A 27,711-nucleotide genomic window follows, 5' to 3' on the forward strand; every position below is an offset into this window, starting at 1 on the left:
ATAAAGCTGAAACACATATGGGTCATAGTAATAGTGGATAAATAAAAACTTGCTTATTAGGAGCAGTCAAGGTATCGATAAGATGACAAAAATTTTAAAGAAAAGTATGACTATAATTAAAGAGGAAAAAAGAAAAGACCCTAAAGGTTGTGCAATGTGGGTCCCTAATGCCTCTGGTGAGATCCACTTTGCTGATCCCAGATGCCCATTGACTGCTAGTGTTGGCAGCAGACATCTTGGAGTCAGGCCACTGCTGGCAAAAACATGATTTGGAAAGAAGTAGGCTGCGGTACCTACCCTACATGAAAACATCAAGTAGAGCTCTCCTTTATATCCCCTTTCAGAAAGCCAGGGATGAGCTGACGCTAAACGTGCAGCGTGTGTGAGGAAGATAGTTCGCAAACATAGAGGTGGAAGATGTCATTTGTCACCCAGGACCAACATACGTGGCATAGTAATGTTCCCACACGTGGGGCTTCATGATCTGCAGCTGCTCCCCTCCCGTAGACTGATGCAATAAATGTAGTCCACACTCTGTAGTGAGAACAAAAATTGACCTAGTTGAGCAGTCTTAATCAAACTTTGTATTTCTTATATTTTTCTTTGTAGCTAACCCCATAGGGGAGGCAAGAAATTTCTTCACTCCTGGTTTTTCCTACTTCACACAAAGGAAACCTGGGGACGGCAGATGAGTCAGGAACGCCGGGCCGCAGTAATTGGGGATGGGGTAGCATTATGGCCACACTCATTCTGTGAATCGGTTGCTCTCCAGCTCCTGGATGTTTTTCTGCCTCCAGGTAGCCTGTGGTTGGGGTTAAGGATAACAGTTTCTACAGTCAAAGCTGACTCCTTAGGATACAAAACTGTCTAAAAATTAATCACATGAGATGAATGGTCTGCGAGGAGGCTCTGGCTGCTTCTAGAAAAGGGCACAGAACCGGAATCTCCAGCAGTGGCCAGTCAGGAAGAAACGACCCATCAGAAAGCGTGGAAGGGAATCCAGGTCCCCGCTGATTGATTTCCTGGCTGCCTAACCTTCACACCAGTCCGGACCCTGGAACGGCTCCTTCCTTTCACCTTGCCGATTCCCAGCCATGTGTGATCCTTCGCCTTGGAGCACGTCTATTCCCATTCTTGAGTTGCATGACTTGTGAGAAAGGCGATGTCCACCACACTCACTTGGACATTTTCATGGCCTTAGAACTGCAAATTTGTAAACTAATAAATCCCCATTGTAAAAGCCAACCTTGTTGCTGGTATACTGCATTCTGGCAGCTGTAGCAAACCGAAACAGCATCCTTCCCCTTGCCCTAATCTCTGATCTCCACTAGCCTATAAAATTACACCTATATTGCTACATTTCTCTTCTTTCCTTTATTGTCAGCCTTTGCTAAAGAGTCCCCCTCCACTGGTTTTCCTTCTCTACCACCCATCGATTCCAGAAATATTTGTGGCCTTAAACAAAATGGGAATCATCCCAGTCCTGTGTCACCCCCAACCCCACCATCAAAACTGAACGGTGCCATGCTCCAAACTTCCTCAGAATCCAGCTCGCTGCTAATTGATCCAATAATTTTAATTATTGTTAATAGCAGGATCTTTCCATGCTCTTCCCAGCTGCCTCCAGGCCCCAGCCATGTGGGACAATCTAGAATTTGGAGCCAGCAGATCTCGGTTTGGGTATCCTAGCTCTTGAATAACCCAGATCCCAATTTCCTCATGTGTTACACGGGGGTAATGGTATTTACCTCACAGAGATGTAAGCATTAAATACACAAGACAAGAATTACACAACAGCTATTTATTATTAATAACCAATATACATTCTATCACAGACCTTGAATAACATGCTTTTCAGAGAACTTCAGATTCAGTGACGACAAAATAGGGAAGATATTTTTGGATATCTGTGAAGTTTCCTACCTTTGTGTGCAAAAGTCACCTGTCAGTGAAAGGCCATCATCCAATCTGGCAGGTCAATGTCCTCGACTTCTTAATGAGTTTTCTGAATAAGTGTCCATGACAAAATATCTGAAAAGCAAAGAAATGACATTGGAATTTATTATTCTAAGCAACTTTTATTATGAGGCAAGTCTGCTACACATATCACATTCTATAAAGCATAACTGCATAGAGATTGCTTCTCACTGTCTGTGTCCACTTATGGACAGAACTATCTTGGGTTAGTTATTTAACCTCTTGGAGCCTTAGTTTACCTATCTGTAAAATGGAGATGCTAATTTCTTCCTAATAAGGTACTCATTCTCAAAAAGATTAAATTAAATGATGTGTGCCTAGTAAGTATATGGCATGCCATGCAGTAATCAGTTTGTTTGTTACCTTTTACAGATACAATCACTGAAATGAGAATTAATTGTGTCCTGCAGGTCACAATCAAATAAGATCAGGACTCGTGTGTGTGTGTGTGTGTGTGTGTGTGTGTGTGTGTGTGTGTGTAAAAGGGATCCCATACTTTCTCTTGAGGATGGGGACTTTGTAGATTTGCAGCATACAAATGTACATTTAGGCATCAGCTTCTTTTTGGCACTATGAGAAAACAATAGCCCACTTCACACTCACTAGAATGGCTATTGCTTTAAAAACCAAAAATAACAAATGCTGGGGATGATGCAGAGAAATAGGAGCTCTCATACATTGCTGGTGGGAATACAATATTGTACAGCTGCCATGGAAGACAACTGGCAGTTTCTCAGAAATTTAAGTATACAATTATCCTGAGACCCAGCAATCCCACCTCTAGGTATATACCCCAGAGAGTTGAAAGCAGGGACTTGGACAAATATTTGCACACCAATGTTCAGAGCAGGATGTTCACAATAGCCAAAAGGTGGAAGCAACACAAGTGTCCATCAAAAAGTGAATAAACAAAATTGGATATATACATACAACAGAACATTATTCCATCATATGAAGTAATGAAGTTCTGATGCATGCTACAACATGGATCAATCTCAAAGACGTTACGTTGAGTGAAATAAGCCAGACCCAAAAGGAACAAATACTGTATGATTTCATTTACAGGAAAGAACTAGAATGTGCAAATTTCTAGAGACAGAAAGTAGTTTCTAGGAATGGGGGTTAATGCTTCAGTGGTGCAGAACTTCTACTTGGGACAATGGAAACGTTTTGGTAATGGATGGTGGTGATGATAGCAGAACATTGCAAATGTAATTAATACCACTGAGTGATGTACATCAGGGTGGTTAGAATGGAATATTTAACGTTGTATATATGTTACTCCAATAAAAATTTTTAAAAATTAAAGAAAGAAAACATTGTTCTCCCATCCAGTCCGTCTGGCACCACCAGTGGGGAGAGCCACCCACAGCAAAAGGCTCAAAGTATTTGCTGAATTGCTCTGCCTGGAAGATGTCCCTGCATGTATCTTTAAGGATCACAGACCCAGTGCACGATGGTGTAAAAACCACATACTCAGCAGACTTGGGGAAAAAGGTAAGCTGGTGGATCTGAAAACATTTTTGAACTTACTTACAAAGGCATATTTTATTGTTTTCTCTCTTTTTTTTAACCTTTACTTTGCTGGTTTTCCAAGTTATCTTGTGTGGAATCGACTACCCCCATTACACTAATTGCAATGTAAATATTTTAACAAACTCTGTGGGATTACTTTACCTCAGCTTTAGGTAAATGTATAATTTAACACTGCCACGATAACTTGCATCACTCCATCACTTGATTCTTCTCAGACTTGAATTAATTACATGGGAAAGAATTCTGCAAAGTTTTAAAATTAGAAATTAGTTCTTGATGCAGAAGGCAAGACTGCTTTCCTTTCAGCCCGGTGAACTCTCTATGAGAATGTACATTGGGATTTGTGTTGTTGCTTCAATCAAAGGGAAGACGATTCTTCACTGTTGTACACGTCCCAGACTCTTGGTCTATTAATTAACTATTATAATCATAGCAAAGGCTAATTATATTGCTAATCAGGAGAACTTTACCCCGAACCATGTTTGCCTAAAATCTGTATTTCACGCTCATTAAATGGCGCTTATGTAGCACCTCTGCATTATCCCCATGGTCTTGAAGTTGACTTGCCTTGGAGTGGGATATGCAAAAATTATTTTCCCTGTTGATTTTTCCCTCTTTTCTTCTTTCCTTCTCTTCTCACTCTTCCCACCGCTCCAAAAGTGCAGGATGTATTTACGAAAGTCCCTGTCAACAAAGGACATTGTAACAATAATGAACCAACAAGTAGGCCAGGGGAAAATGTGGTGGCTCCATGAGAATGGTTTGCTTTCATTTGTTCTATGCTCCATCTGTAATTGCCCATTTGATTCCTCCTGAGGAAACAGTTGGATCTCTCTTGGCACCTGGGGCTGTTCTTCTAGGGCGCCAGTCTGCCTTCTGCTGAGATCAGTCATAGGAAATGTGAAGCCACTGTCTGGGCTGGTCTCCCTGCTCTGGGGCTGAGTGAGCCGCTCTCTTTGTTGACAGATCCCAGGTGCGCTAGCGCTGAGAAGGAGCCAGCCAGTTGCTTGTGGAAGTCTTTTTATTTTGGTAGATGTAATCATCTACCCCAGGAAGAAAGGATTCATTTACACAATTCAGGATCATCATTAAAGGAAAGAATACAATTGGCATAAGCCAGTCGGTTCCTAGAAGCCATAGACGTCTTTATGGAGATTTCTGCAGAAAATTTACTGCTGTGTAACAAAAACAGTAAATATTCTATTTTTAAGTGGAACTGCTAGTGGAAATTCTCTATCAGGCTCAGTTTGGGCTGCCTCTGTTGAAAAGAATCACATAAGTTTTAGCATTAGATTTTTCAGGAAAGGGAAATTATAGCTAAAAAAGTTACCATTCATTGAGTCAACAAAGTCCCATATGAACTTGCATATGAACTTGTTTAGCTCTTAACATCACTGAACTTGAGTATCCTCATCTCTAGAAAGTGGTTAATAACATCAACCTTTAGTATGATTGAGAAAAATCAAATTAAGAGAATTTAAGAGAATTGTGCAGAGCGCAGACAGCTAGCAATGTAATGAATCTCTGTGGTGACAAAGGCTGCTCCAATTTTCTTGACTGAAATTGTTGTTATACTGGAACACAAGGGAAAAAGTTTGCAATAAGAGCCATGAAATCGTTCTGTGGGAGGAAGATGAAAATGAAGATAATGACAACACCAACAGTAAAAATGATGGCTAATTTACATTAATTATGCATTTCAGGTCATGCAATGTGCTAAGACTTTATCATTATTATTTTATTTTCATAATAACCCTGAGGGGTAGATAATATTCTTATGGTTCACTGTTTTCTAGATTGGTAAGTTGAGGAACAGAAACCTTAAATAATGTGCTCATGTTTTGCAAGGAAGTAGCGAAACTGAGAGTCCATTGACAATAAATTAAACTGTGTGTGTAGTGACTCCGATTTTTCTCTTTCCTGTCAGTCTAAATTAAGTAGTGAGTTTCATAAGAGAAAAGCAAACCAAAGTAAGCTAAAGAAAGTCTCCTGAAACATAATGGTCTGACAAGGGATTCAATTGCTTGAGTGTGTTGAGTCTCCCTCCTGTGGAGAGTAGCTCTGAGGCAGGCATCAATTTGCAGCACTTTTACAACTCTCAGGTATTTTCCTTCTCTTTCTCATCCTTTCTCCCTGCCATACTTATTCCTTGTACCTTCTGGAATGTTTGCTTGCCTTCTTTTGCTTGAATATGTTTAATTAAATTAAATTATATAAGATCAGACAGAAGGAGCGAGCTTGCTACAGCCAAGAGGGACACTTTGAAGAAATCACAGGAGCGGCAGATGAGAGACATTTTGGAGACAACCATTGAAAGCAGACTCTTGCTCCGGAGAAGCTAAGAGAGGACAAATATTCAAGTGCAACCAAGAGTGGCATTTTTGAGGAACTGCAGCCTAGAGAGGAACATCCTGGGAGAAAGCCATTTTGAAACCAGAACTTGGAGCAGACACTGGCCACATGCCTTCCCAGCTAACAGAGGTTTTCCAGACACCATTGGCCATCCTCCAGTGAAGGTACCCGATTGCTGATGTGTTACCTTGGACACTTTATGGCCTTAAGACTGTAACTGTGTAAACAAATAAACACCCTTTAATAAAAGCCAATCCATTTCTGGTGTTTTGCATTCTGGCAGTACTAGCAAACTAGAACACTACCCTAACCTCTGGCAGAGAGGAGGAAAAGAATGGGAGAGAATAGAATGGCAGAGAGGAGGAAAAGAATGGGGAAAGAATACAGGAAAAAATTCCATTGAAAAAAGTATTTGGAGGAGGCAGAGACCTAAACCAATGTAAAGACCTTGTGAGCAGAACAAAGTGACACAAACAACAAAGGAAATGCAAAGTCTTCTCTTTCTGTAGTTATAAAACTGATATGAAGCGTCTCCAAAAGAGAATTTAAACATTCTAAAAATTCTGCATCTTATGCATAATAATCATCTACACCTCAGACTCAACATGTAAAAATTCAGAATTCATTGCTTCCCCCCAAATATTTCTGCTTTGGATTCTGGGACTACAGTTCTCTAACTGGTTCATGTAAACAGATCAGGGTTGGGTCCATGAGTCACCTGAAGGACAAACTGAGCAAGTACTCTGTCATATCTCCATCCCATCCCATCCCTCCTGTCAATTTTACTGGAGGTCCCGGGGAGAGACAGACCCCATCGCCTCACCCTCCAGCAAAATGTCTCCTAGACCTCTCAGCTCCTCCCTCAAAGCCTTTTCCCAAACTCTCAGCTCTGCGCTGGCAAAACCAAGTCCACAATTGGCTGAACCCAGCTTCCCTAAAAACCCCTCTGCAGCCATTTGTTTTTCCTCAAGGAAGCTCGTTGGGGGAGGGGCGGTCAATATTTGCTTATCAAAGTATTCCTATATGGAAAAAGGACCTCTTGACGGGGCAGGAGGAAGGGGGGAATTATACTGCTAACAAAAATAAGGTCTCTTTCAGCGTACTCAGCAATTCTCAACTTCTTTCTCTCTCCTCCATTCAGTTACCAATGGTGGCCATCAAAAATCCTCAATAGCCCTCAGAGTCAGCCCTTCTCCTCGTTTCTACTACTACTGTCTTAATCCAGACTCTTGCCTCTTGTTGAATATTGCAATCCTTCATAATTGATCCCCTTTAGAATCTCCTGTGTTGCTCTGAGAATTGCCTTTCTAAGAACAAGGAACAAGATTGTGGCGTTCACTGCTTTCTGTGATCAAATAAAATCCAGACTCACTGGCCCGGCTATGGGGCTTTTCATTCAAGCTCACTCATTTTGCAGCTTCCTCTTCCAGTACTAACTCACACCCTCTGGCCACATTCGAACAAGGCATTTCCCCCGGGTCTTTGCATCTCTGTGAGCTCCTACTCATCCCATGCCTCAGCCCAAGCGTTTCCTCCGGGAAGCCCTCCCTGACTTCCACCCTCTTCTCTCTACCCTTACAGCTCCTTGACCCAGACCCACATGCTTCTTTGTGCTCCCATAATCCCCAAACCACTCACCCCACTGCAGCACTTTTCATACTGAATCAGTATTTTATTCACTAAAGTCCTCGTATCTCTCTTATCAATCTCAAGGCATTTTTAAAAATCAATTAAAGATATGAACCCTACTTGATCTGCTGCACCTCTTCCCTCCAGTGCAGAGTTTCCCTTTTCATCTTTGCTGCTTTTTGTTTTATTGTTTGGTTGATATTTTAAGGGGCAGACCAAAGTTTTGAGTTCAGTTCTTCAATTCTTTTCCAAAAGAGAAAAATTAAACATTCTAAAAATGCTGCATCTTATGTGTAATAATCATTTACACCTCAGACTCAATATGTAAAAATTCTGAATTCATTGCTTCCCCCAAAAACCCACCTGTCCATTCTGTATTTCTGCTTTGGGTGATTGCTTTTGAACACAAAATGTTCTCCTGTCCAGAGTTTTGATATCCATTTTTATCTTTATCTATACTTTTGGTTTGATCTTCTAAATTTACACTTTACTCTTTTGGTATTTAATTTGTACATGATGTGACACAAAAATCAAATTATATATTTACCTAATAGATAAGAAATAGTCCTGCAGTCATCCACTGAATAACCTTTCTTTTCTGTATTGTTTTTATGACTTGTTTATCATTCGGCAAATTCTTACATCTACCAGATACAAGGAGCAACTGCTTTCTTTTGAGTCAGAAACTTAACTCAGACTGAAAAAGTAACAACCTGCCTGGCTATTCCACAGGCTGGAATAACCAGCTGCAAGATATACGGGAAACCATATATCTCCCAAGGGCACACTGGAGCTGCAAAGTGTGACAACAGCCCCCTTCTTTGAGTAACTGCTCTTTTCTTACCCACTGCAATATCTTGTTCTCTAAAATTGTAGACAATCAGAAATTCGCTTTGGGAAACTATAGCAGTAAGAATGAAAGACCCCTTCTGGCTTGGAGGATCTAACTCAGACTCAGGAAGTGGCCTTGGTTTACAAGCCAGGTGCAGAGTTTAGATGAGGCGTTCCTAAGGACAGCATTCATGTTTATCTTATCTTTGTAGTTTCTAAGAAAAAGGACCCTGGGTTCATTTTGAAGCCCAGACTTGATGTTGACACCTTTACCCACATCCCTGCTTTGCTTTCAGCCTCAGGGATCCTCTGGTGTACAGCCTCCACATTGCAACGATTCACTCAACTGGACTTTGCAGGACTGCACGTTTGCCTGGATGGTCATGGTTTGATTGGAGTGGGCACATGGCCCATTTTTGTGTTAGTGCCATCCTCTTGCTGTAGTTGTATAATATTTTTTCCATTATTTTAGCAAAAGATTCTCAAACTTTTTGGTTTACAAAACCCCATTTACACTCCCCAAAATTATTGAGGATCCCAAAGACCTCCTGTTTATGTGTTATATCTATTGATATTGACCACATTAGAAATCAAAATGAGAAATTTTAAAAATATATTTATTTTACAATTAACTTTAAAAGAACACTAGTGAACTCAATACCTGCTAATATAAATAACTCATTTTTATGAAAAATAACTACATTTTCCAAAAGAAAAGAAATTTAGTGGGAGGGGTAGCACTGTTTTACATTTTTGCAGATCTCTTCCATAGCTGTGTAATAGAAGACAGCTGGATTCTCATTCCGCATTTAATCTGTTGCAATATCACTCAGTATGTAGCTGTTGGAAAACTCCACTGAATTACTTGTGGAAAACATGGGAGTGGAAATGCAAATACTGTCTTAATATTACTATGAAAGTAATTTGACCCCAGATGCTTTTCAGTGACCACTCAGATGTCCCAGATCACACTATGCAAATCCTTGGTCTTAGCTATTCCAGCGTGTGCCATTTTTCTGATGAATTCCAGACTATTTTTGTCTTTTAATTTAGGAAGCAGTAATTACACATTTAAAATCTGGCCTTCTCAGTTAGGGATATCATATAGCTCTCTAATTGATGAAACATTTTATAAGTGATTTCTCAATATTTCCATATTTTCCTTTTTAGAGGTCTCCCTCACATTTCTTATTTTTATCATTCCCAGTTATTTCATGTTCTTTATTACTATTGTGAATGGGATCCATTTTTCTACTGCATTTTAGTTAGTTATCATTGTTCTATATTAAAACTGCTGCTTTATTTTGAATGCAGCCACTACGTTGTTCTCTTCTTAATTTTGAAAATTTCCCAAGTATGTCCAAAATGGCCAGAATTGTATTCCATAATATATTTGTTATGATCTGGTTTTTAAGGAACAACTTGAAATTTTCAATCCATCTCTATAATGTTAGGCTATTGACTTGATATTCTCCATGTAAAAATTCACTGTTCAATTTCCATGTTTTAAAGATATTTTATGAGTAAAGGATCTTGAATATGTTGAAGGTCTTTTGGGCATGTGTTCAGAGGACCCCATGTGTTTCCATAAGCTAAATGACTGATTAGGAGTAGAGGACCCCTGTTTGGTCTCTTCTATGCTTCTTCTCATTTAGAGAACATCAGGAATGACAGACCCATTTGGAGTACTAACAGAATCAAGGGACATTTTGATTGTGGCTCTCATCTTTTGAAGGGAATGAAGGCCAAAATGTCCTTAAGGCTGTTGAGAGGGCATCTGGCCAGAATGGGCGACAGGCCTGACCCACCCAGTGCGCCCTGCTTGTCAGGGGACCCAGGGAAAGACGGGCCCCGGAAGATGGTGGTAATCAGCGGGGTACTCGGGCCTGAGCCCCAACTTCCTTAGCAGGTGGTCCGAGTGAATTGGTCCCCGGGGTGATCGCGATCACCAATCACTCTCCTTCTCCAGTCTGAAAGGGACACTTAGTGTCAGCATCGGCGCCCACGGGCCGCAAGATGATCTTCTCGTGGCACAAGTCCCGCGTCGTTTGGGGGAGTTCCTGGGGGGAATCTCCGCGCATCAACAGAGAGACTCTGCTCGGGGAAACTGCGCCCGTCGGGGAGGGTCCCGGGGGCGCGCAGGGCGGCGCCGCACCTCCCCTCCCTCTGGGCGCCAGCCAAGGACCCCGCGCGCCCCTGTCCGGCTGTCGCCCGGGCGCGGCCACGCGGGAGCGGCAGGGAGATCCCCCGCCCCGGGACAGAGGGCGCGGAGGCGCGGGGACCCTGGGGGCACCCTCGACCCGCCCCCGACAGCGTCCCGGGCCCATCCCGAGCTGTGCCATCGCGCCAATACCGGGGCCCCCAGCCCCGCGACTCTGGGGCGCGCCCGCCTCCAGCGCCCGGGGAGGAGAGCACCAAGGCGTCCCGCTTCCTGCCCAGGTAGGGTCCGGCTCCCTCCTCCCGCAGCTCCGCCACCCCGCAGCCCCCCACGGCTGTGAACTCGAGCCTGAGAATCTGCCTAGTCCGGGCCGCGCGCCGGGTGTCACCTGCGGCCCGAAGCCCACGCTCAGCCAACCCAAAGACCTTGACACCCAGCTCCCGTGTGCAGGGGTGCTCTATCCAGGGGCAGGGCGGTGCAGCTGGGTGCTCCTGCGACTCCAAAAGCACCGGTAAAGGAGTTTTCTTTTTAAGGAGAGAGACGGCCAGACATGGAAATTGTGATCGTTCTTGGTTGTTAAGAAAAGAGAGAAATCCTGCTAGACACTTAGACTTGCTCGTGCCACCCACCCCCGTCCCTGCTCACCAGTAGGCTTTAGTGGCAACTTGCTAAAGTTGATTCCCCTAAGAGAAAGGATTTTTCTGTTGGTTGGTTGGTTGTTTTTATAAGAAAAAAAAAAAAAAACATCATTACGGTGGGGCTAGTCGTAAGCCTACAAATAGCCATTGTGATGGCATTTACATTTTTTTAAAAAAGTTTTTTCCGAAAACTTTTGGATACCCAAGGAATCCCAGTGCTGGTGGTTAGCGTTGTTTTTCCAATCTTCTTGGAGAATTGGCTGATTTTATGGGTGCTCTGAAAGCCTCTTAAAAAATTATGCTTCACATTAATCCAGCAGGTTTAGAGTTGTTTAATGCTGGCAGAAGGAAATAGGAGATTTGTGTTCTGTGTTAATTGTATATAAGTGCTAAAACTGACGAATAAATGATAATCTAGCCGCGCCACCAGCTTAATGTTTCTAAATGTAGCTTCTCATTTCTTTACCCAGGTCCTGGATGTTTATCCCTCTAACACTCTGATTTTTTGTGTGTGTCCTATGGACCCGGGACCCCAGCTGTTACTCTGTACATATTTCTATGTCTAGGTATCCAGAATGATTGTGCATTCATTTCAAGCTTTGCTAAAGTTAAGTGATAAAGCTGACAAGTTTTCTGGGTGTGCCTGCACCTAAGTGCCAAGTTTGGGCAGATAAATGAAGTCATATTCATGACATATTGATTTTTATTACATTATAAAAGATGGTTGTTTTAAAATGGGAAAATCTGGAGATGTATAAGCTTTCAAGATAACTTCTTTATGAATATATTGATGCAGTGTTGAGCCTATGAAAAATTACTCTTATTTATCTTAGTCATTTATTATTATTATTATTATTATTATTATTAGGAATAAAAAATGCAAAGAAAATAATTCAATTTGGTGGTCTTTAATACCAGCTTACTATATTTACTACCAGAAATTTTGGTCACATCCTAAAAGAGAATAGGCCAGCACTTCGTCTTTTTAACTGTATCTTTACAGCCTAACTGTTGTTGCAAATATTCTTTGAAAAATAATTTCTGTCCAATTCAAAATATTTGAAGGGTCATTAGTTGCTATGAATAATTTTAATTAACAAATGTTTGAAAGCTCAATTATACTTTAGAATATAGAGTTCTTATATGTAAATTATACAAAGTTTTGATGTAGAAATGTTTATCACTTTATAATTTATGCAAGTCAGTGCCCTAAATCATGAATGTCTGACTTTTTACAAACCAGGCTCCCTTCATTTTTTTAATTTCAAATTGTGGAATATAACATATTTACATAGAAGTGATAACTTTCCAAGTACAATTTAACAAGTAGCTATAGAGCAAATTTCAAAGAATGTTGTGGGTTACAGTTCCACTGTTGTTCCTTCCTTCTAGCTATTCTAATACCCTAGCAACTAAGGAAAAGAAAATTATATAGAGATTCAGTATTCATAATCCTTTGTTAAATTCCATCTTGTCTGTTGCTAACCCTTCCTCTAGTTTAATCACTTTCCTGATCTTCAGGGATGTCTAGGCAGTGGCCACCCTAACCTGTTCATGTTGAAAAGCGGTGTCGACATCATAGAAAAGCGGCCTTCATTTCTTTTTTTCTATCGTTAACTTGAAAGATTGTTTCTAACACATGAACTGTCTTTCCTTGAATAGTATCCACCATATTGACCACAGACATAGATATCTGTGGGCCATTTTCTTGATAAAGAACATAAAACTTCATGGCGAAGCCACACTGGTCCCTGAAAGTCTGAATTTGGCCTTCAGATATGTTTATTTGGTCCCGTTCAATACTACAAAATAATTGAGTTATTTGCCAACATTTTAAAATGAGTACATTTACATAAATTCTCAGAGTCCTAGCTTCTCCTGGAAAACTAGAGCATCGCTGCAGGTAGCTAAAGCTGGGGTGTGGCTGCCCGCTTTGGAGGGAACTTCCGTGCTCCATGCTGCCGGACGCCAGCCCTGCTGTCCTTCTGTCCAGCACTGCGTCACTCAGATATTTCACCCCTGACCCCTGAAGATACTCAGGTTGTGATTTCTGATTCAGGACATATCCCATACTACTTTGAGCAGCTACTTGTGTGACCAAGACCATAACAAACTTTCATCCTTATAAAAGGCAGAGAGTAACCCTGCATTTCAAGTTACAAAGCATTTTCTCATAAAACTCACTTGATACTTAAATCAACTCAGAATTATTGAAGACATACGTGCGTTATTATCCACATTTCACTGCTGTGGACATTGAAGCTGATAGGTTTGTACTGGAGCTTAAAATAGCCATCTGATAATTTAAAGTTTTTTGGGGGTTCAGACTAGTGTCACTTCTTAAAGATGGAGAATTTTCTAGGAAATGATAGTCTTTCTTTGGTTTCCGCATTTATTTTAGGCAAGTACTTTTATCCCCATAATTACAAAAGGAGCAAATGATTGGTAGAGAACCAAAAACATGTATAGCCTACCATTAGTAGACTTTTCATTTTGTCTGCACAAACAGTTTTAAACAAATTGAAGGGAACAAAACATTGGCTGTGACTCTTTCAAAACAGACAATACATATTACTGGACAAGGACTGTTTAAAATTGTCCTTTATTGTTTATGTTGTTGGAAAGCTGGATGGGACATTGTGTCCAGTTCTTCTGGTCTGTAGTTAAGCCAGATCAGAGATTTCTGTGAGTCTGTGTTTTCCAGGTCTGTGAGAGAGGAGGTTCCCTAAACTTCGGTGATTCAGCCTGGTGTCTCTGGAAGGTTGTTTTATAAGGCAGTCAATTTTTTGTAGGCTTTCACTTACCAAGAAATTTTATTTTATTACACTGACAGTATTACCAGGAGGAAATGTATGCAGGAAATTATAATCATGAATACTCTTTTGCTGGTGTAGTCAATGAGTGACCCAGATGATAACTTGACTAGGTTGAAAGCTATGCATCAAAGGGAGGGAGCTGCAAAAATAACAGCCTGTCCCAATGCAGAAAAGTGTTCCCAGACCTGTCAGAAGGCAGTTGAGGCTGAAGTCACTGTGAGTGGTAAAAAAAATAAAAAATAAAAAATAAAAAGAGCATAGGATGAATTATGAATTTAGGGAGTTTGGAAATAGCCAGATCCTCCAGGTTATGAAAGAAATGGTATGAGTGTGGATCTTGGAATATTTTTATTTTTAGCAGGAAAATGACATGATCTGTTTTGTGGGTTGAGACCATTCCGGCTGCTGTGTGTGTGCGGAGACAGAGAAGTTTCTGGAGCTGACCTGCTGAAATTCTAGTGAGTCTCTTCTGTCACAGGCAGCAGTTTCTTTTGAATCCTGCGTAAATCTTACATGAGGCAGCTTAGGCAGGTTGGCAGAAGGGAAAGATCGTCACAATAATATCTTAAAGAAAATATATGGTGACTGTTTTTGAAAATAAGAATCATGATGTTCAAATATTGCTTGGTTTGGAGTAAAGCCATCTGCTATTTTCTTAGAGTGTTTTGTTACCATTGGGATTTTCATTGAGAAATGGTGTTATATTTGAAAGGGAAATATGCTCATGGTCATTTACAAAGCAGCTGTTGCTAAATTGGGGTTCTGGCCCCTTCCATTCATAAATTTAGTCATTTCATATAAAGTATAGTGTTATGATGCTCAGAGAGAATGATTTTCTTTTTTTAACTTATGTATTCTCCTTAGCATTGACAAATTAAGTGTTCCAAATAAGAGTGTGAAAGTTCATTAATGCAAAAATTTCAAGAAAAATAAATAGCTTTTTTCCCCTATTTTTTTTCCTTCTTTAAAATTTTTTCTAGGACATTGTCCACTTAACCTAAGTTTTTAAATTTATTGATATAAAATTACATCCTTTTATTATTTGGTTAGTCTCTGCTGTTTTTAATTTGTTTGCTTTTCATCCTTATTGCTTATTCTTACCTTTTCTTTTCTCTTTTTCTTTTTTCCTTGATCAGTAGTGATTGAGGTTTATCTAATTTTAAAAAATTCTCTTTGAAGAACTATTGTATTTATCAATCATCTAATCTTACTCTTTCTCTATCATGTCTTTCTTTACTTTCTACTCCTATCTTCCTTTCTTTTACTTTTTGCTCTTTTAATGTTATTCTAACTTCTTAAATTGAATTAGTTTTCAACCTTTCTTTCTAATATAAAATTTTTCCTCTGTGTACTGCTTAGACTTCATCTCATAAATTTTGATGGGTAGTATTTTCATTATTGTTCAGTTCTTTTTTAAAATTTTCATTATGTTTCCTCTTTGACCCTTGAATTGTTTAGTAGTACCTTTTTAAGTATCCAGGTGTATAGGTTTTTAAAAATGTATCTTTTGTTGTTGATTTCTTTCTTAATTGCATTGCAGTCATATGTGTTTAGGCAGAAATTTTTTTGTGTGTGGATAGGAGATTTCATGTATAACCCAATATATCCATTAGACTAATCCTGTTAATTATGTTGTTTAAATTTTATTTAGCTGTAAACTTTGGTGTGTCTGCATGAGCCAAAAAATTACTGGGAAAATTAATCTCCCACTAAAACTGTGAATTTTGAAATTTTTTTCTTCGTATTTCTTCCAGTTTTGATTTTATGTACTTTGGGACTCTGTTTTGAGTTTTTATATTTTCTTTGTAAATTACATTTTTGATTATTATTCAGTAGCCCACATGACCTCTATTAAAGATTTTGCTGTTAAGTATGTTTAGTCTGCTATTAATCTAGCCACACCATTTTCTTTTGGTATTATTTGGATGGTACCATGATTTTACTTAGTCTCTATTCATTGGTTTTATTTGGGTCTTTCGTGAACATTCTGTAACTACCAATGTCTGTCTTTCCACTGGTGAGTTTGGTTCTTTTACAGTTGTGATTACTGCTATATCTATAATTACTTCAACAAGGCTATTTTATGCTTTCTATTTCTTCTGCTTTTTCTATGCTTTAATTCCTTTTCCTGGATTTTCCAATTAAATGAGTTTCTTAAAATTCAATATTTTTCCTCTAATATTTTGGAAGTTTTACATGGCATTTTGAGATTTTAGTGTTCAATGTAAGCATTTGATGCGCATTTTGTCTTAAAGTCTAAGGTTATTATTTCTAACCACCTCCTGAACTATATGAGGAATTTAGAATATTTAAAATCCTATTATTCTTCCACTTTTGATTTTTTTGTTCATTGTTGCCCAATATTGTCTATTTGCATTTCTTACAGTGTTAGTTTTACACATGATTAACAATTCCTTAATCTTTCTTGTGGAATTATTGTTGTTCTTGAAGTATATCCTTTAGAAGTGCTCATACTTGGTAGTTGTTAAACTGAAATTTTTTTGGTGAAAAATATCTTTATTTTTCCTTTGATCTTGAAATATAGTTTTGTGGGTACCCATTTCTAGATTAACAGTTATTTTCTTTGAGTATTTTGATATATTATACTACTGTGTTCTGCCATTTATTGAAAAATCAGCAGTTATTCTAATTGTTTGCCTCTGAAGGAATGTATCTTTTATACCTGGTTGGTTTTAAGAGCTTCTCATCATTTTTGCCATTTTTTAGTTTCACTATGGTGTATCTAAATGTGGATTTATTTTTGTTTATGCTTCTTGAGCTTCCTAAATTTGAGTGTTCCCATCTGTCATCTATTTAGAAAAACTCTCAGCCATTATCTATTACCTTTCTTCCAATCTTGTTATAATCTCCTTCTGAAACTCTGATTAGGTTGTGTGGTAGGACTGACTCAGTCAGGGCCAGTCAAGAAAACAGTTAATGCCAGGTGCTTCAACAGAGGGTGTTCTTTTTTAATTCAGTTTTATTGAGATTTATTCACATACCATACAGTCATCCACAGTGTACAATCAGTTGTTCACAGTACCATCATACAGTTGTGCATTCATCACCACAATCAATTTCTAAATATTTTCATTGCTCCAAAAAAAGATAAAAAGAAGAATGAAAATAAAAGCATAAAAGAACACCCAAAACATTCCATCCCCCCATCCCACCCTATTTTTCATTTAATTTTCGTCCCCATTTTTCTACTCATCTGTCCACACACTGGATAAAGGGAGTGTGAGGCACAAGGATTTTACAATCACAAAGTCACCCCTTGTAAGCTACATAGTTATACAGTCGTCTTCAAGAATCAAGGCTACTGGGTTGCAGTTAGACAATTTCAGGAATTTCCTTCTAGCTATTCTAATACACTAAAGACTAAAAAAGGATATCTATATAGCACATAAGAATGCCCTCCAGAGTGACCTCTCTATTCCATTTGAAATCTCTCAGCCACCGAAACTTTATTTCATTTTGCTTCTCCCTTTTGATTGGGAAGATTTTCTCAATTCCATGATGCTGCATCCAGGCTCATCCCCAGGAGTCATGTCCTGCATTGCCATGGAGGTTTACACAACTGGGGGTCATGTCCCACATAGGAGGCAGGGCAGTGGGTTTACTTGCCGAGTTGGCTTAGCTAGAGGAGAGGGTCACATCTGAGCAACAAAAGAGGTAACAGAGGGGATTTAATATGGGAAATTTGTTACAAAGGCTTTAGAAGATCTGAAAGCCAAACAGGGGACAGGGAGGCAATCTAAAAATTAGCAATAGCAAAAAAACAAAAACAAAAACAAACCAAAAAAATCAACGCATACACACACAAAGCAAAACGAAACAAAGAAACCTCTTATCACTGTATGGATAAAGTGAGGAGGTAGTCGTATCAGACCCCAGAAGCTTTGGCCACGCAGTCGTAGCAGGAACCAAGGGAGGGATATTGTACAAGATCAGTGACATGGAGGCGACACCCCTGATGGAGACCCCAGACAAAGCAGACAACCTAGAGGGACAATATCCTGAGGTCTCCCTTCCTCCTCCTGTCCAGTACCCTGGCTTCAGCTCTCACTGACAGAATTGGAGACAAGTAGTGTGAGAAATAAATAGAGTTTTCCAATGTCAGCCCCTAAGTTGCAGGGCATGGAGGGGCACAGAATGGACTCAGAGCAAGTAGACCATTCCATCCTCCCCTCCATATCTTTTTTTTTTGGGGGGGGGGGGCGGTGAGGGAATAAATTTATGTTTAAGCCACCAGGTTTATGACAATTTGTTATGGCTAGGAAACAATACAGTGGACAAGTTGGAGACATATATGCTTGATCCAGAAATTCTTGCATAAGTGAACCAGGAAACACAAACAAGCAGGTTCACGACAGCATCAGAGTAACAGCCAAATGACCTAAATGTCTATTAACAGAATGGATAAACTGTGATGCACTCAACTCTGGAATTCAACTATACGTGATACAATGTGGACACATTTCACAATATGGAACAAAAGCAAATCACAAAATAATATTTGCAGCATGGTTCCATTTATGAAAATTTGAAAAACAGGCCAAATGAACATGATGCATACGTATGTGGTAAAACTTAGAAAAGCAAGAAAATAATTATCCCAAGGCAAGGCAGTAGTTTTCAACCTAGACTGACCATTAGAAGTCCTTGGGGAGTTTTCAAAGAAGATTGATGCCAGTGTCTCCACCCCAGACCAATTAAACCAGAACCTTTGGGGTGCAAAGGGGAGGTATGGGGATTGTTTAAGCTTCTTGAGGGGGTGGAAGGGGGTTCTAATGTAGCGCCAGAGTTGAGAGCCGCTGACTACAAGGAAGAGAGGGCTGCTTCTGTTTCTTACCCCGAGTGGTGGTTACATCAGTGTCACTTCATAATTATTCTTTAATCCACAGATATGTCTGATATACTCTTCTGTATGTTTCATATATTTAACAGTTTTTTTTAAAGTAAAAAACCTAACCAGACTCTGCTAGCCAGGATGGAATAGAAACAGCCAAACAAAAAACCACATAGTTAACCTAGCAGAAAGCAGGATTAATGATAAACATTTAATTTCTCAGCATATCCTCAAAACAATACCATAAGGTAGGTAGGTAGGTACTTTTATCATCTCAAGTCCAGGGAGCTGAAGTTACTTGCAAGTCACACAGCAAGTCACCTAGCCAGGATTGATCTGATGTTTTGTCAGACTACAGAGCCCAGGATTTTCAATCGTGCTGCATCCTGAGCCCTAATCTCATTTTTCTCATGCCCGGCTACAGGCCTCCTCTCCCCTGACCCCCACTGCAGGCACTGGAAGGTTCTGAAGAAATATGGGAGAAGGGGTGCCTGAGGCTTGATGGGAGCACCCCTAGGCCTGGCTCCTGGGAGAAGGAGACAATGCAGGTGGAGGTGCTAGGGCAGCTGGGCAGCCTGAGAGGGGGCCAGGTGGAGGCTGGAGTGTGGGGCTCTCAGCTGGCCCAGGATAGTGCTCACATGGGCAGAGAAGGAGTGGTCCCTGAGCACAGGACAGAGATGCAGGACCATGTGCACGTACAGTTGGCTGGGGAACACCACCACCATGAGCTGGGATCCAAACCCAGGACTTATACTCTGCTTCCATTTCTGGCAATATGGAGGAATGGATAGTCTAAAATCCCTCTTGCTACAAACCACCTAGAAACACCGTAAGTGGTGCTGGTGGACCAGGGCACAGCCAGAGCCTGTGGCCACCACACGGAAGGAGCTGAGGGTCCTCTTGACACCTTCCAGGATGCCCTTTTGGGATGGGGGATTCACTGGAACTACAAGATCGACCCTGTCAACGTGTCCCAGTTTCAGAGCTGCTTGGACCTTCCCCTCGGAAGTAGCTGGGATCCCGTCAGTGAAGACACAGTGGGTGGCTGGGCTCTCCGAGTGGGTGAAGAACTTCTGGAGGTGGCGTGCAGTCCGGGACACCTGGAGAGGAGTACAGGTCCAGAGCCCTCCTTCCCAGGTGCTCCCCAAGCCCCAGGGACTGGTTCAGCTCTGGCAGCACTGACGACAGAGTCACATCTCCTGGTTTCCCAGTCACTGGCAGCCCCTGTGACTTGTTCAGTGTCACTGGAGGCCCTTTCTGGTTCACCACAGCTGCCCTCAACCAACTCCTGGTGATTGAGGTTCTCAGGCCACAGCAGCCTTGGGGTAGGGGATGAAGATCGGTCCCGGGGGTCCTGACGCTTTGCTGGAGCCTGGAGGACGCAGACGATACCTGCAAAGCGCTGGTTGGTCATACTGGCTGTCAATCAGAATAGCAAGCAAGGCGGCCAGGCTCGGAAGAGTGCGAATTCCCGCCCCTGGCCTCTGGAGACAGGCCGCCGGCATCCGGGCACCTCTGTCACGTGGGCTAGCACATGGCGGCGCCTGCTCCTTGTTTCCCGGTCTTCAGCGCCTGGCCTCAGTGGCTTTCTCTCTGAGCTTCTGTTGGTGCTCTTCTCTGTGAGCTTCTCTTAATTTTATCTGCTAGCATATCTTGTAACTTCACATTCGTGGTTTTCATTCCTTTGTTTCCCTGTGATGCATTCTGGGTAATTTCTGGACTATCTTTCAGTTCACTTGCTCGCTCTTTACCTGTTTCTAATAGGCTGTTTTAAGCTCACTAAATTTTATTTATTTATTTTACTATTCTTTGAAATAGGGCATTTTCTGTCCGACAGTTTTAAGCAGGTGAGATTACCTCTGACAATAGCCTCAAATCAAAGAAATGACTTGAGTTCTATATTCTAAATGATGCCAAGGAATAATGGAGAGATTATGCTTCCTGTTGTGTTGTATTAACTCATGAAGGGTAACGTGAGTTATCCTCGTTTTGATCAGCTCTTTTTGATCAGCTTGTTATTTTTGAGATTCATCCATGCTGTTTGTGTATTGGTAGTTCATTCTTTTTTATTTTTTTATTGTGTGAACATGTTGCTGTTTGTTTATTCATCCTGCTCTGATGGACTTGGAACTGTTTCCAGTTTTGACTGTTCTGAGTAAAGTGGCTCTAAAGATCCTTGTCCATGTCCTCTGTGGACATGAGACAGTCTTGGTTATCTTGAATGTGCCTAAGTCAGGGGGCAGGTGTATGTTTAGCTTTGTGAGAATCCACCTCCAGAACAATCTCCCAAAGTGATTCTATCACTTGTTACTCCCCTTGTCATGTATGAGATTTCCACTGGCTCCACAGGCTTTTGGTTTTAACTGTTCTGGTGGGAATGAGTGGTATCTCATAATGATTTTATTTTGTCTTTCCCTGATGGTTAATGACATTGAATGCCTTTTCACCTCTTGGTCCCTGAATATCTGCTTTCCGTGGTGGCTGTTGTAGCCTTTTGCCTATATTTTAATTGGGCAGTCCACTTTTAATTGGGTTGTTTGTAGAAATTCTTTATACATTCTCCTGTGTTTTCATTCCTTGATGGTATCTTTCAATGAGAACCTCTTTTTTTTTATTTTCAATGAAGATGAATGTATTCGTTTTTAAAATTATTAATACTGTTAATTCAAGAAATCTTTGCCCACCCAAGGTCACAAGGACATTATCCTAAGTTTTACTCCAGATTCTATCCCTTACATTTAAGTCTATCATCCATCTCAAATTAATTTTGGATATCAAGTTGTTTCATCACAGTTTATGAAAAAGATCTTCCTTATTCACTGAAATGAAAAAAAAAGAAAAAAATCTGACCATATGTGAGTAGGTTTATTTATGGTCTTTCTCTTCTGTTTTGTTGGTTTATTTGTCTATCCTTATGGTAATACAATACCATGACTATAGTTCATAGTAAGACTTGATAGCAGGCTTTCTTTTTTCAAGATTATCTTGGCTATGTAGGTCCTTTGCATTTCCACTAAATTTGGGAATTAATTTATCAATTTCCATTAAAAAAAATAGCCTCTTAAGGATTTTATTGAGATTGTGTTGAATCTATTAGTATTGTAAGAATTGATAGCTTAACCATAGTCCTCAAATCAGTAAACATTTGTATTTTGGATTGTAGTTTATCAGTGAAGAGATCTTGTGAATCTTGTTTAAAAGTCAAGCCTAGGTATTTAATGTTCTGTTACTATTACAAATGGTATTTTTATATCCCAATTGTTTATTACAGGTATTTGGAAATATGATATATGTTTGTATTGACCTTGCTGAATTTACTTATTAGTGCTAGTGGTTTGTAGATTTCTTTGAACTTTCTACTTATGCAATTGTGTCATGTGAGAATAAAAATGATTTTATGTCTTCGGTTACAATATTTATGCCTTCTTACAATATTTATGCCTTCTACTCCTTTATAATGCTCTATTGCACTGGCTAGGAACTCTTTTACCATGTTGAATAAACCTGGTGATAGTGGGCATCTTTGCCTTGTTCCCCATATGAGGGAGAAAGTATTTTAAATTTCACCACTTCATATGATGTTGGTTGTAGTTTTTTGTAGATAGCCTTTATCAGATCATGTGAGATCCCTTCAATTTGTACTTTGCTAAGAGTCTTATTATTAATTAGTGTAGAATTTTTATAAAATGTGTTTAATCTATTAAAGTAACCATATGGCTTTTATCTTTCAGCATGGTTAATTACATTGATTTATTGTCTAGTACTATAATGACCTTCCTTCCTGCAATAAGCCCCACTTGGTTATATTATAATATATTACCGTTACTATGTATTGATGGATTTCATTTGCTAATATTTGGGGGGGGGTAGTTGTATCTACATTAATGAGGAATATTCGTCATTTTCTTTTCTCGTTATGACCTTGTCAGGTTTTATTATTGGGTTTTTCTGGAGTCACAAAATGAACAGTTCCTCCTATCTCTAATCTCTGAAAAAACTTGCATAAGGCTAGTAGTATTCCTTTCTAAAATGTTGATAGATTTCACTGATGAAACCACCTGAGATTTTTCTGTTTACTGTTTCTAATGTCCATTTCAACATCAACAAATATTTTTGGAGTACCTGTTTTGTGCCAGGCATTGTGTTATAGTCTTTGGGTTGCATCAGTGAACAAACTGGTCAGAATCCCAGCCCTCAGGGAGCTTCCACTCTAGTACAGGAGAAAATTAATAATAAACATAATAAACAAAGAAATTATATAGTAGGTTAGGAGGTGATAGGTGCTATGAAAATAGAGCAGGGTAACAGGGACCAGGAGTTGGGAGATAGGGTGGGGTGGAGGAGGGCAAGTTGGGTGGGGTTCAGTGGGAAGATGACGGCTGAGCTAAGACTTGAAGGAAGCCAGGGAGAGCTATGTGGCTATCTGGAGAAAGAATATTCCAGTCCCAGGAAACAGACAGCCCAAGGTGGGATCATGGGATTGTCCCTACCATGTTTTAGAAGGAGCATTAAGGCATTTGCTTGCTTTATTAATGAATGAACTGCAGGTTTACAAAAACAGGCAGAGTAATTATTGAGGTGAATGTGAAAATCCTGAAGTAAGATCCCTATTCCATTGTGCTGTGGTCTTTTTTCTATCAAGAAAAAAACTAGCCAACTCAGTATATAATAAAACTATTGCAAAAGATGATTCCTCACTTCTAGAATGTAGTATCGTAAATACCTTTTTAGAATTACAGTTAATACCGTATATCAAAATACAGTAAGTATGTATGTCAAAAATATTTCTTTGGCTTATGTGATCATATAATTAAGACCTTTATTATATGTTTTTAATTAAGACCTTTATTATATGTTTTTAATTTTATGATGATGTTAGCTAAAGAATTATTTTTTATTCTTTGAGAGGAAAAAAAAGATGAATATTCATTGCTATGGAGAACACAATTTACCATAGTCATTAAATTATCAGTTGTTTATTAGCTGTAACTTTTTATTTTATTCTTAAGACATAAATGACTGTTTAGAGGGAAGAGTGTTTTCAGGACTCAGAAGACTTGCTTCTAGTCTCATTCTTGAAATTCTTTAGTGTAGATATTTGAGGAAGTCATTTTAGGATTCATTTAACCTACCTGTTTGGAGTTCTGTTTGCTCATTTGATTGTCTGTTTAAATGAGATTCAACTAGATGTATTCTTTTTTCAAAACACCTGTGGTTTTTGTCAATTTGTGATTGTTGCTTAATGATATCTTATAGTAAAGACATGCATTGCTTTAAATATTTTTCTGATTGAGAACTGTTAAAGAGGAAATTGTATTTTAGATTAGCTCCTGCTCATCCTTAGCATCCAGTTCAAATGCTTCTTATGCTCTGTATCTTTTCCTTATCACTTCAGAATCAATTGCCCCTTCACCTGTGTTACTGTAGTTCTTTAGGCATATCTCTATGATCTATCACTTTTTATAATATATTATAGTTGTATGTTTATTTATCTATCTGTAAGTTGCCTATATTTGTATCCCTGAAACTCACCACCATACTTTGCATACATGTGATGCTCAGTAATTTTTAATTGAAGTCTTATGCCTGTATATTTAAAGACCAACAGCCAATTCCTCATAGTTAATGTATCAGAAATTAAAATTATGTTCAATAACATTATCACTTGAAAGGCAGTATTCCATGTAATGAATGTTTCTTCTGATTGAAGACTCCTGTTTCAGGCATTTAACAAGATTTAATTCATTCTTTCTGTCTAACCTTTACATTATGTGGATGACGAAATCTTATTTACATGACTCAAGTAGATAAATATGAGAAGTAGTTATCATGTCACTGATTATGAAATCATTAAAGAGGATGATTATTACTGATTACCTCTTATTTGTTCCTTTGCATTTTGTATCAAAGCAAAAATTTCAAAAACATTAAGTGTTCTAAGCACTATTCACAAGTGCCTTTTTACATAGGCATGTAATGTTTAGCAGGCATTCATCGCCACTTATTGGGTGATGTGCCCTTAAGTATAATGATTCAGAACATGATCCTTATTTTCTTTTGGATTTTCAAATTCTTTTGCGCTTTCTATAATTCTTGTTTTGCTTCCTTTTAAAAACATTTTTTGAAGAACCATGTTAATTCATTTATCCAACAGCTATATTTTTAGTACCTTCTTTGTGCCAGGCACAGACTTGGTTGCATGGATTTGGAATTGAACAGGATAGGCAGAATCTCTGCCTTCAGAATTAACAGGCAAACAGATAAATAAACGTCTGTCCATTTAGTCAGTATTTACTGATTGCAGAGCATGTGCTAGATACTATCCTGGGAACTGCAGATACAGTAGTAAAAATCACAAACTCCGTACCCTCTTGTAGCTTCCATTCTCATAGAGGAATGACAGAATGCATGGGGAAGGCCAACCTTATGAAGGTTGGTCAGGAAAGATCTTTCTAAGGAAGCGATAGTTGAGCTGAGATGTAAAGGATGAGAAGGAACCGGTCATTCAAAGAGAAAGACTGAGGCCAAACAGCAACTCCTGATGATAGGGATGAACTTGTCATCTTTGATGCTCATGTGTCTGGTGGTTTAGAGGTGAGAAGATTAAGAAGTTTTTTATTGCTTCCATTTTTTCAATTAGTTATGAAGTTATAAGGGCATCAGCTGGCAAGTTTTGTGAGAGGTAAGTGGTCAGCAATTTGAGGGATCAGTTTGAGGAGAGAGAGATTTGAGCAAAGATGGGGGAGAAGTAGTCACATGAGAGAGAAGGGGGAAGTACACAGATGAGGGAAATGCACAGGACTGCCAGGCGATGTTGAGGGTCTGTTGTAGGTTTGTTGCCCTCAGTTTGAAGTGAAACTAGTCGATGTGGTGTGTGGTTTTCTCAGTTACAGACACAGGTGTGAAGAAGGTGTAGGGTTGAACCAGAGTTGTCTGTCTGGGTCTTTGTCCACCCCTGCACCCCCATGCCCTTCCCAGGTTATATATAAAATCACCTTCAGAAAGTCACTTAACTTCATTGACCACATTTAATTAATTGATTGATTAATTAATTCAGCACTCTGCCAGATACAGGGCATACAATAATGACATGAGACAAAGGTGTGGACAGAGTTCTGTTGGAGCATGGAGGTGGGGCATGCAACCCAAAGGGGGAGGACAGTAGTCGCATTTGGAGGAAATGGCATCTGAGACCTGAAAGTAAGCAGGCGTTAGAAATTAGCAGAGAAGCCAGGGACAGAGGTGGGTGGGAATAGTGTTATGTTAAACTCTGAGGGAGGCAATAAAGAAGTTGAAGGGTCCAGAGTAGTTGGAGCACAGTGTATGAGAGAGGAGGTGTTGAGAAATGAGGCTGGGGAACTAAGCAAGGGCCATATTTTAAAGACCTGGTAGGTTATGTTAAGGAAATTTCATCCTTAGAGCAATGGGGAAACCCATTGTTGGGTTTTACACAAAGAAGTGAGATAAGATATGGTCACTTATAAAGTTTGCTTTTTTTGAAGAAGTTGAATTTTATTATCTCTGAAGTTCATTCTAAAATTCCTTGATTCTATGTAATAGTATGTGAGTATAAAGAAATATTCAAAATAACTTAAATATGTCTCATTGTATTCTAAAAAAAAAAAGTTAGCACTTAATTTGGGACTATTTAAAAACAAAAATAAAGCCCTGCTTACAAGGCATTACTAAACTCATCTTAATCTGTTTTGCAAAAAAAAGAATCTACATTAAAATTTTGCATGCTTCTGAAGTATACTTGGTTACTGTTGAACTGCCAGATCAATGAAAATATTGGTTTCTCATGATTTATACATGCTATTTAAGATTCCCAATCAAATGTAGCTGAAAGTTTGTACTTTTCTCTCTCCAGTGATTTGAACTTTTGAGATGTCTCCATTAACTGGAAAATCAATTATCTTTGATAACTTTCCTGATCCTTCTGATACATGGGAAATCACTGAAACGATTGGGAAAGGAACTTATGGGAAAGTTTTCAAAGTGTTGAATAAGAAAAATGGCCAAAAAGCAGCTGTCAAAATTCTGGATCCAATTCACGTGAGTCCACCACTTGTTTTTTTTTTCCTAATAAGCTTTTTAAAAATCTGTATTAAACAGTTAAAAAGTCTGTGAGTATCTTGTCTTGATTTATTCCTCACAGTGTCATCCTAAAACTAGTTACAATTGGAAAAATATGTAAATAAAAGTATTTTATTGTTAGATTTACTTAGTTTATGTGCTTAACTTATCTAAAAGGGCCCACTAATTACTGGATGAATAAATGCATAAATGCAGCTGTCAACACTTGATTCGATGGTATTTTAGATTTCATCAGATTGTAAGAATACAGACTCATGAGTCTAGAAGTTACCCTAAAAGGTCACTTTGACCCTTTCAACTTTGCTTCCTGCATTTATTCAGGCTTCGGGCAGAATTTCTCTTAAGCCAAACCAGACAGATTTTTTTTTAATTAATTTTCTTTCAAAGAGGGGAAATAAATTTTCAGGTTTGCGCACATGTTTCCAAAGCAGAAATGATGGAATGTTCCTCACTGTGGAGAGCTGGATCTCATGTTCAGTCCTCCTGGCCTCTGCTTGAGCTAGGCCCCAGCGGGGTCTCCCGATTGCTTTTTTGTGTGTGTAGTGATAAGGTGACCTACCATACCTTGTCTTTCTCCTTAAGAGCATGGGGGGAAGGCCAAGGTTCTGTTTCAGGGCATGGCAGCCGGCAGTTTGGGGAATGTCTTCAGGCTGATGGGAGCTCTGTAACCCTCTCATCACATAGGGTGAGCCAGAAGGAGGTCCATGGTCACATATTCCCCAGACTTATACAGAGAGCATTTTTCCCAGATCCTAGACTCTCGCACATGTGTCGGAGGCACAGCACGGTGGAGATCATGTGTGCAGGGAAGACATGGGAGTGTTG

The 27,711-nt window shown here is 39.5% G+C and overlaps 1 protein-coding gene and 1 pseudogene across 1 annotated transcript in view; one reads left to right on the plus strand and one right to left on the minus strand.

The window, feature by feature from the left end:
• Positions 1 to 10,631: 10,631 nt before the first annotated feature.
• Positions 10,632 to 27,711, plus strand: part of MYO3A (myosin IIIA) — a 237,467-nt gene continuing 220,387 nt past the window's right edge. The window contains exons 1-2 of the mRNA XM_037837359.1: positions 10,632 to 10,764; positions 26,660 to 26,844. Coding sequence (XP_037693287.1) covers positions 26,677 to 26,844 — 168 coding nt within the window. The 5' untranslated portion in view covers positions 10,632 to 10,764; positions 26,660 to 26,676. The remainder of the gene's footprint in view (positions 10,765 to 26,659; positions 26,845 to 27,711) is intronic.
• On the minus strand, positions 19,303 to 20,203 carry LOC119535184 (annotated as a pseudogene).

Source organism: Choloepus didactylus, chromosome 5 (genome assembly GCF_015220235.1).
Source record: "Choloepus didactylus isolate mChoDid1 chromosome 5, mChoDid1.pri, whole genome shotgun sequence".
NCBI lineage: Eukaryota > Metazoa > Chordata > Mammalia > Pilosa > Megalonychidae > Choloepus > Choloepus didactylus.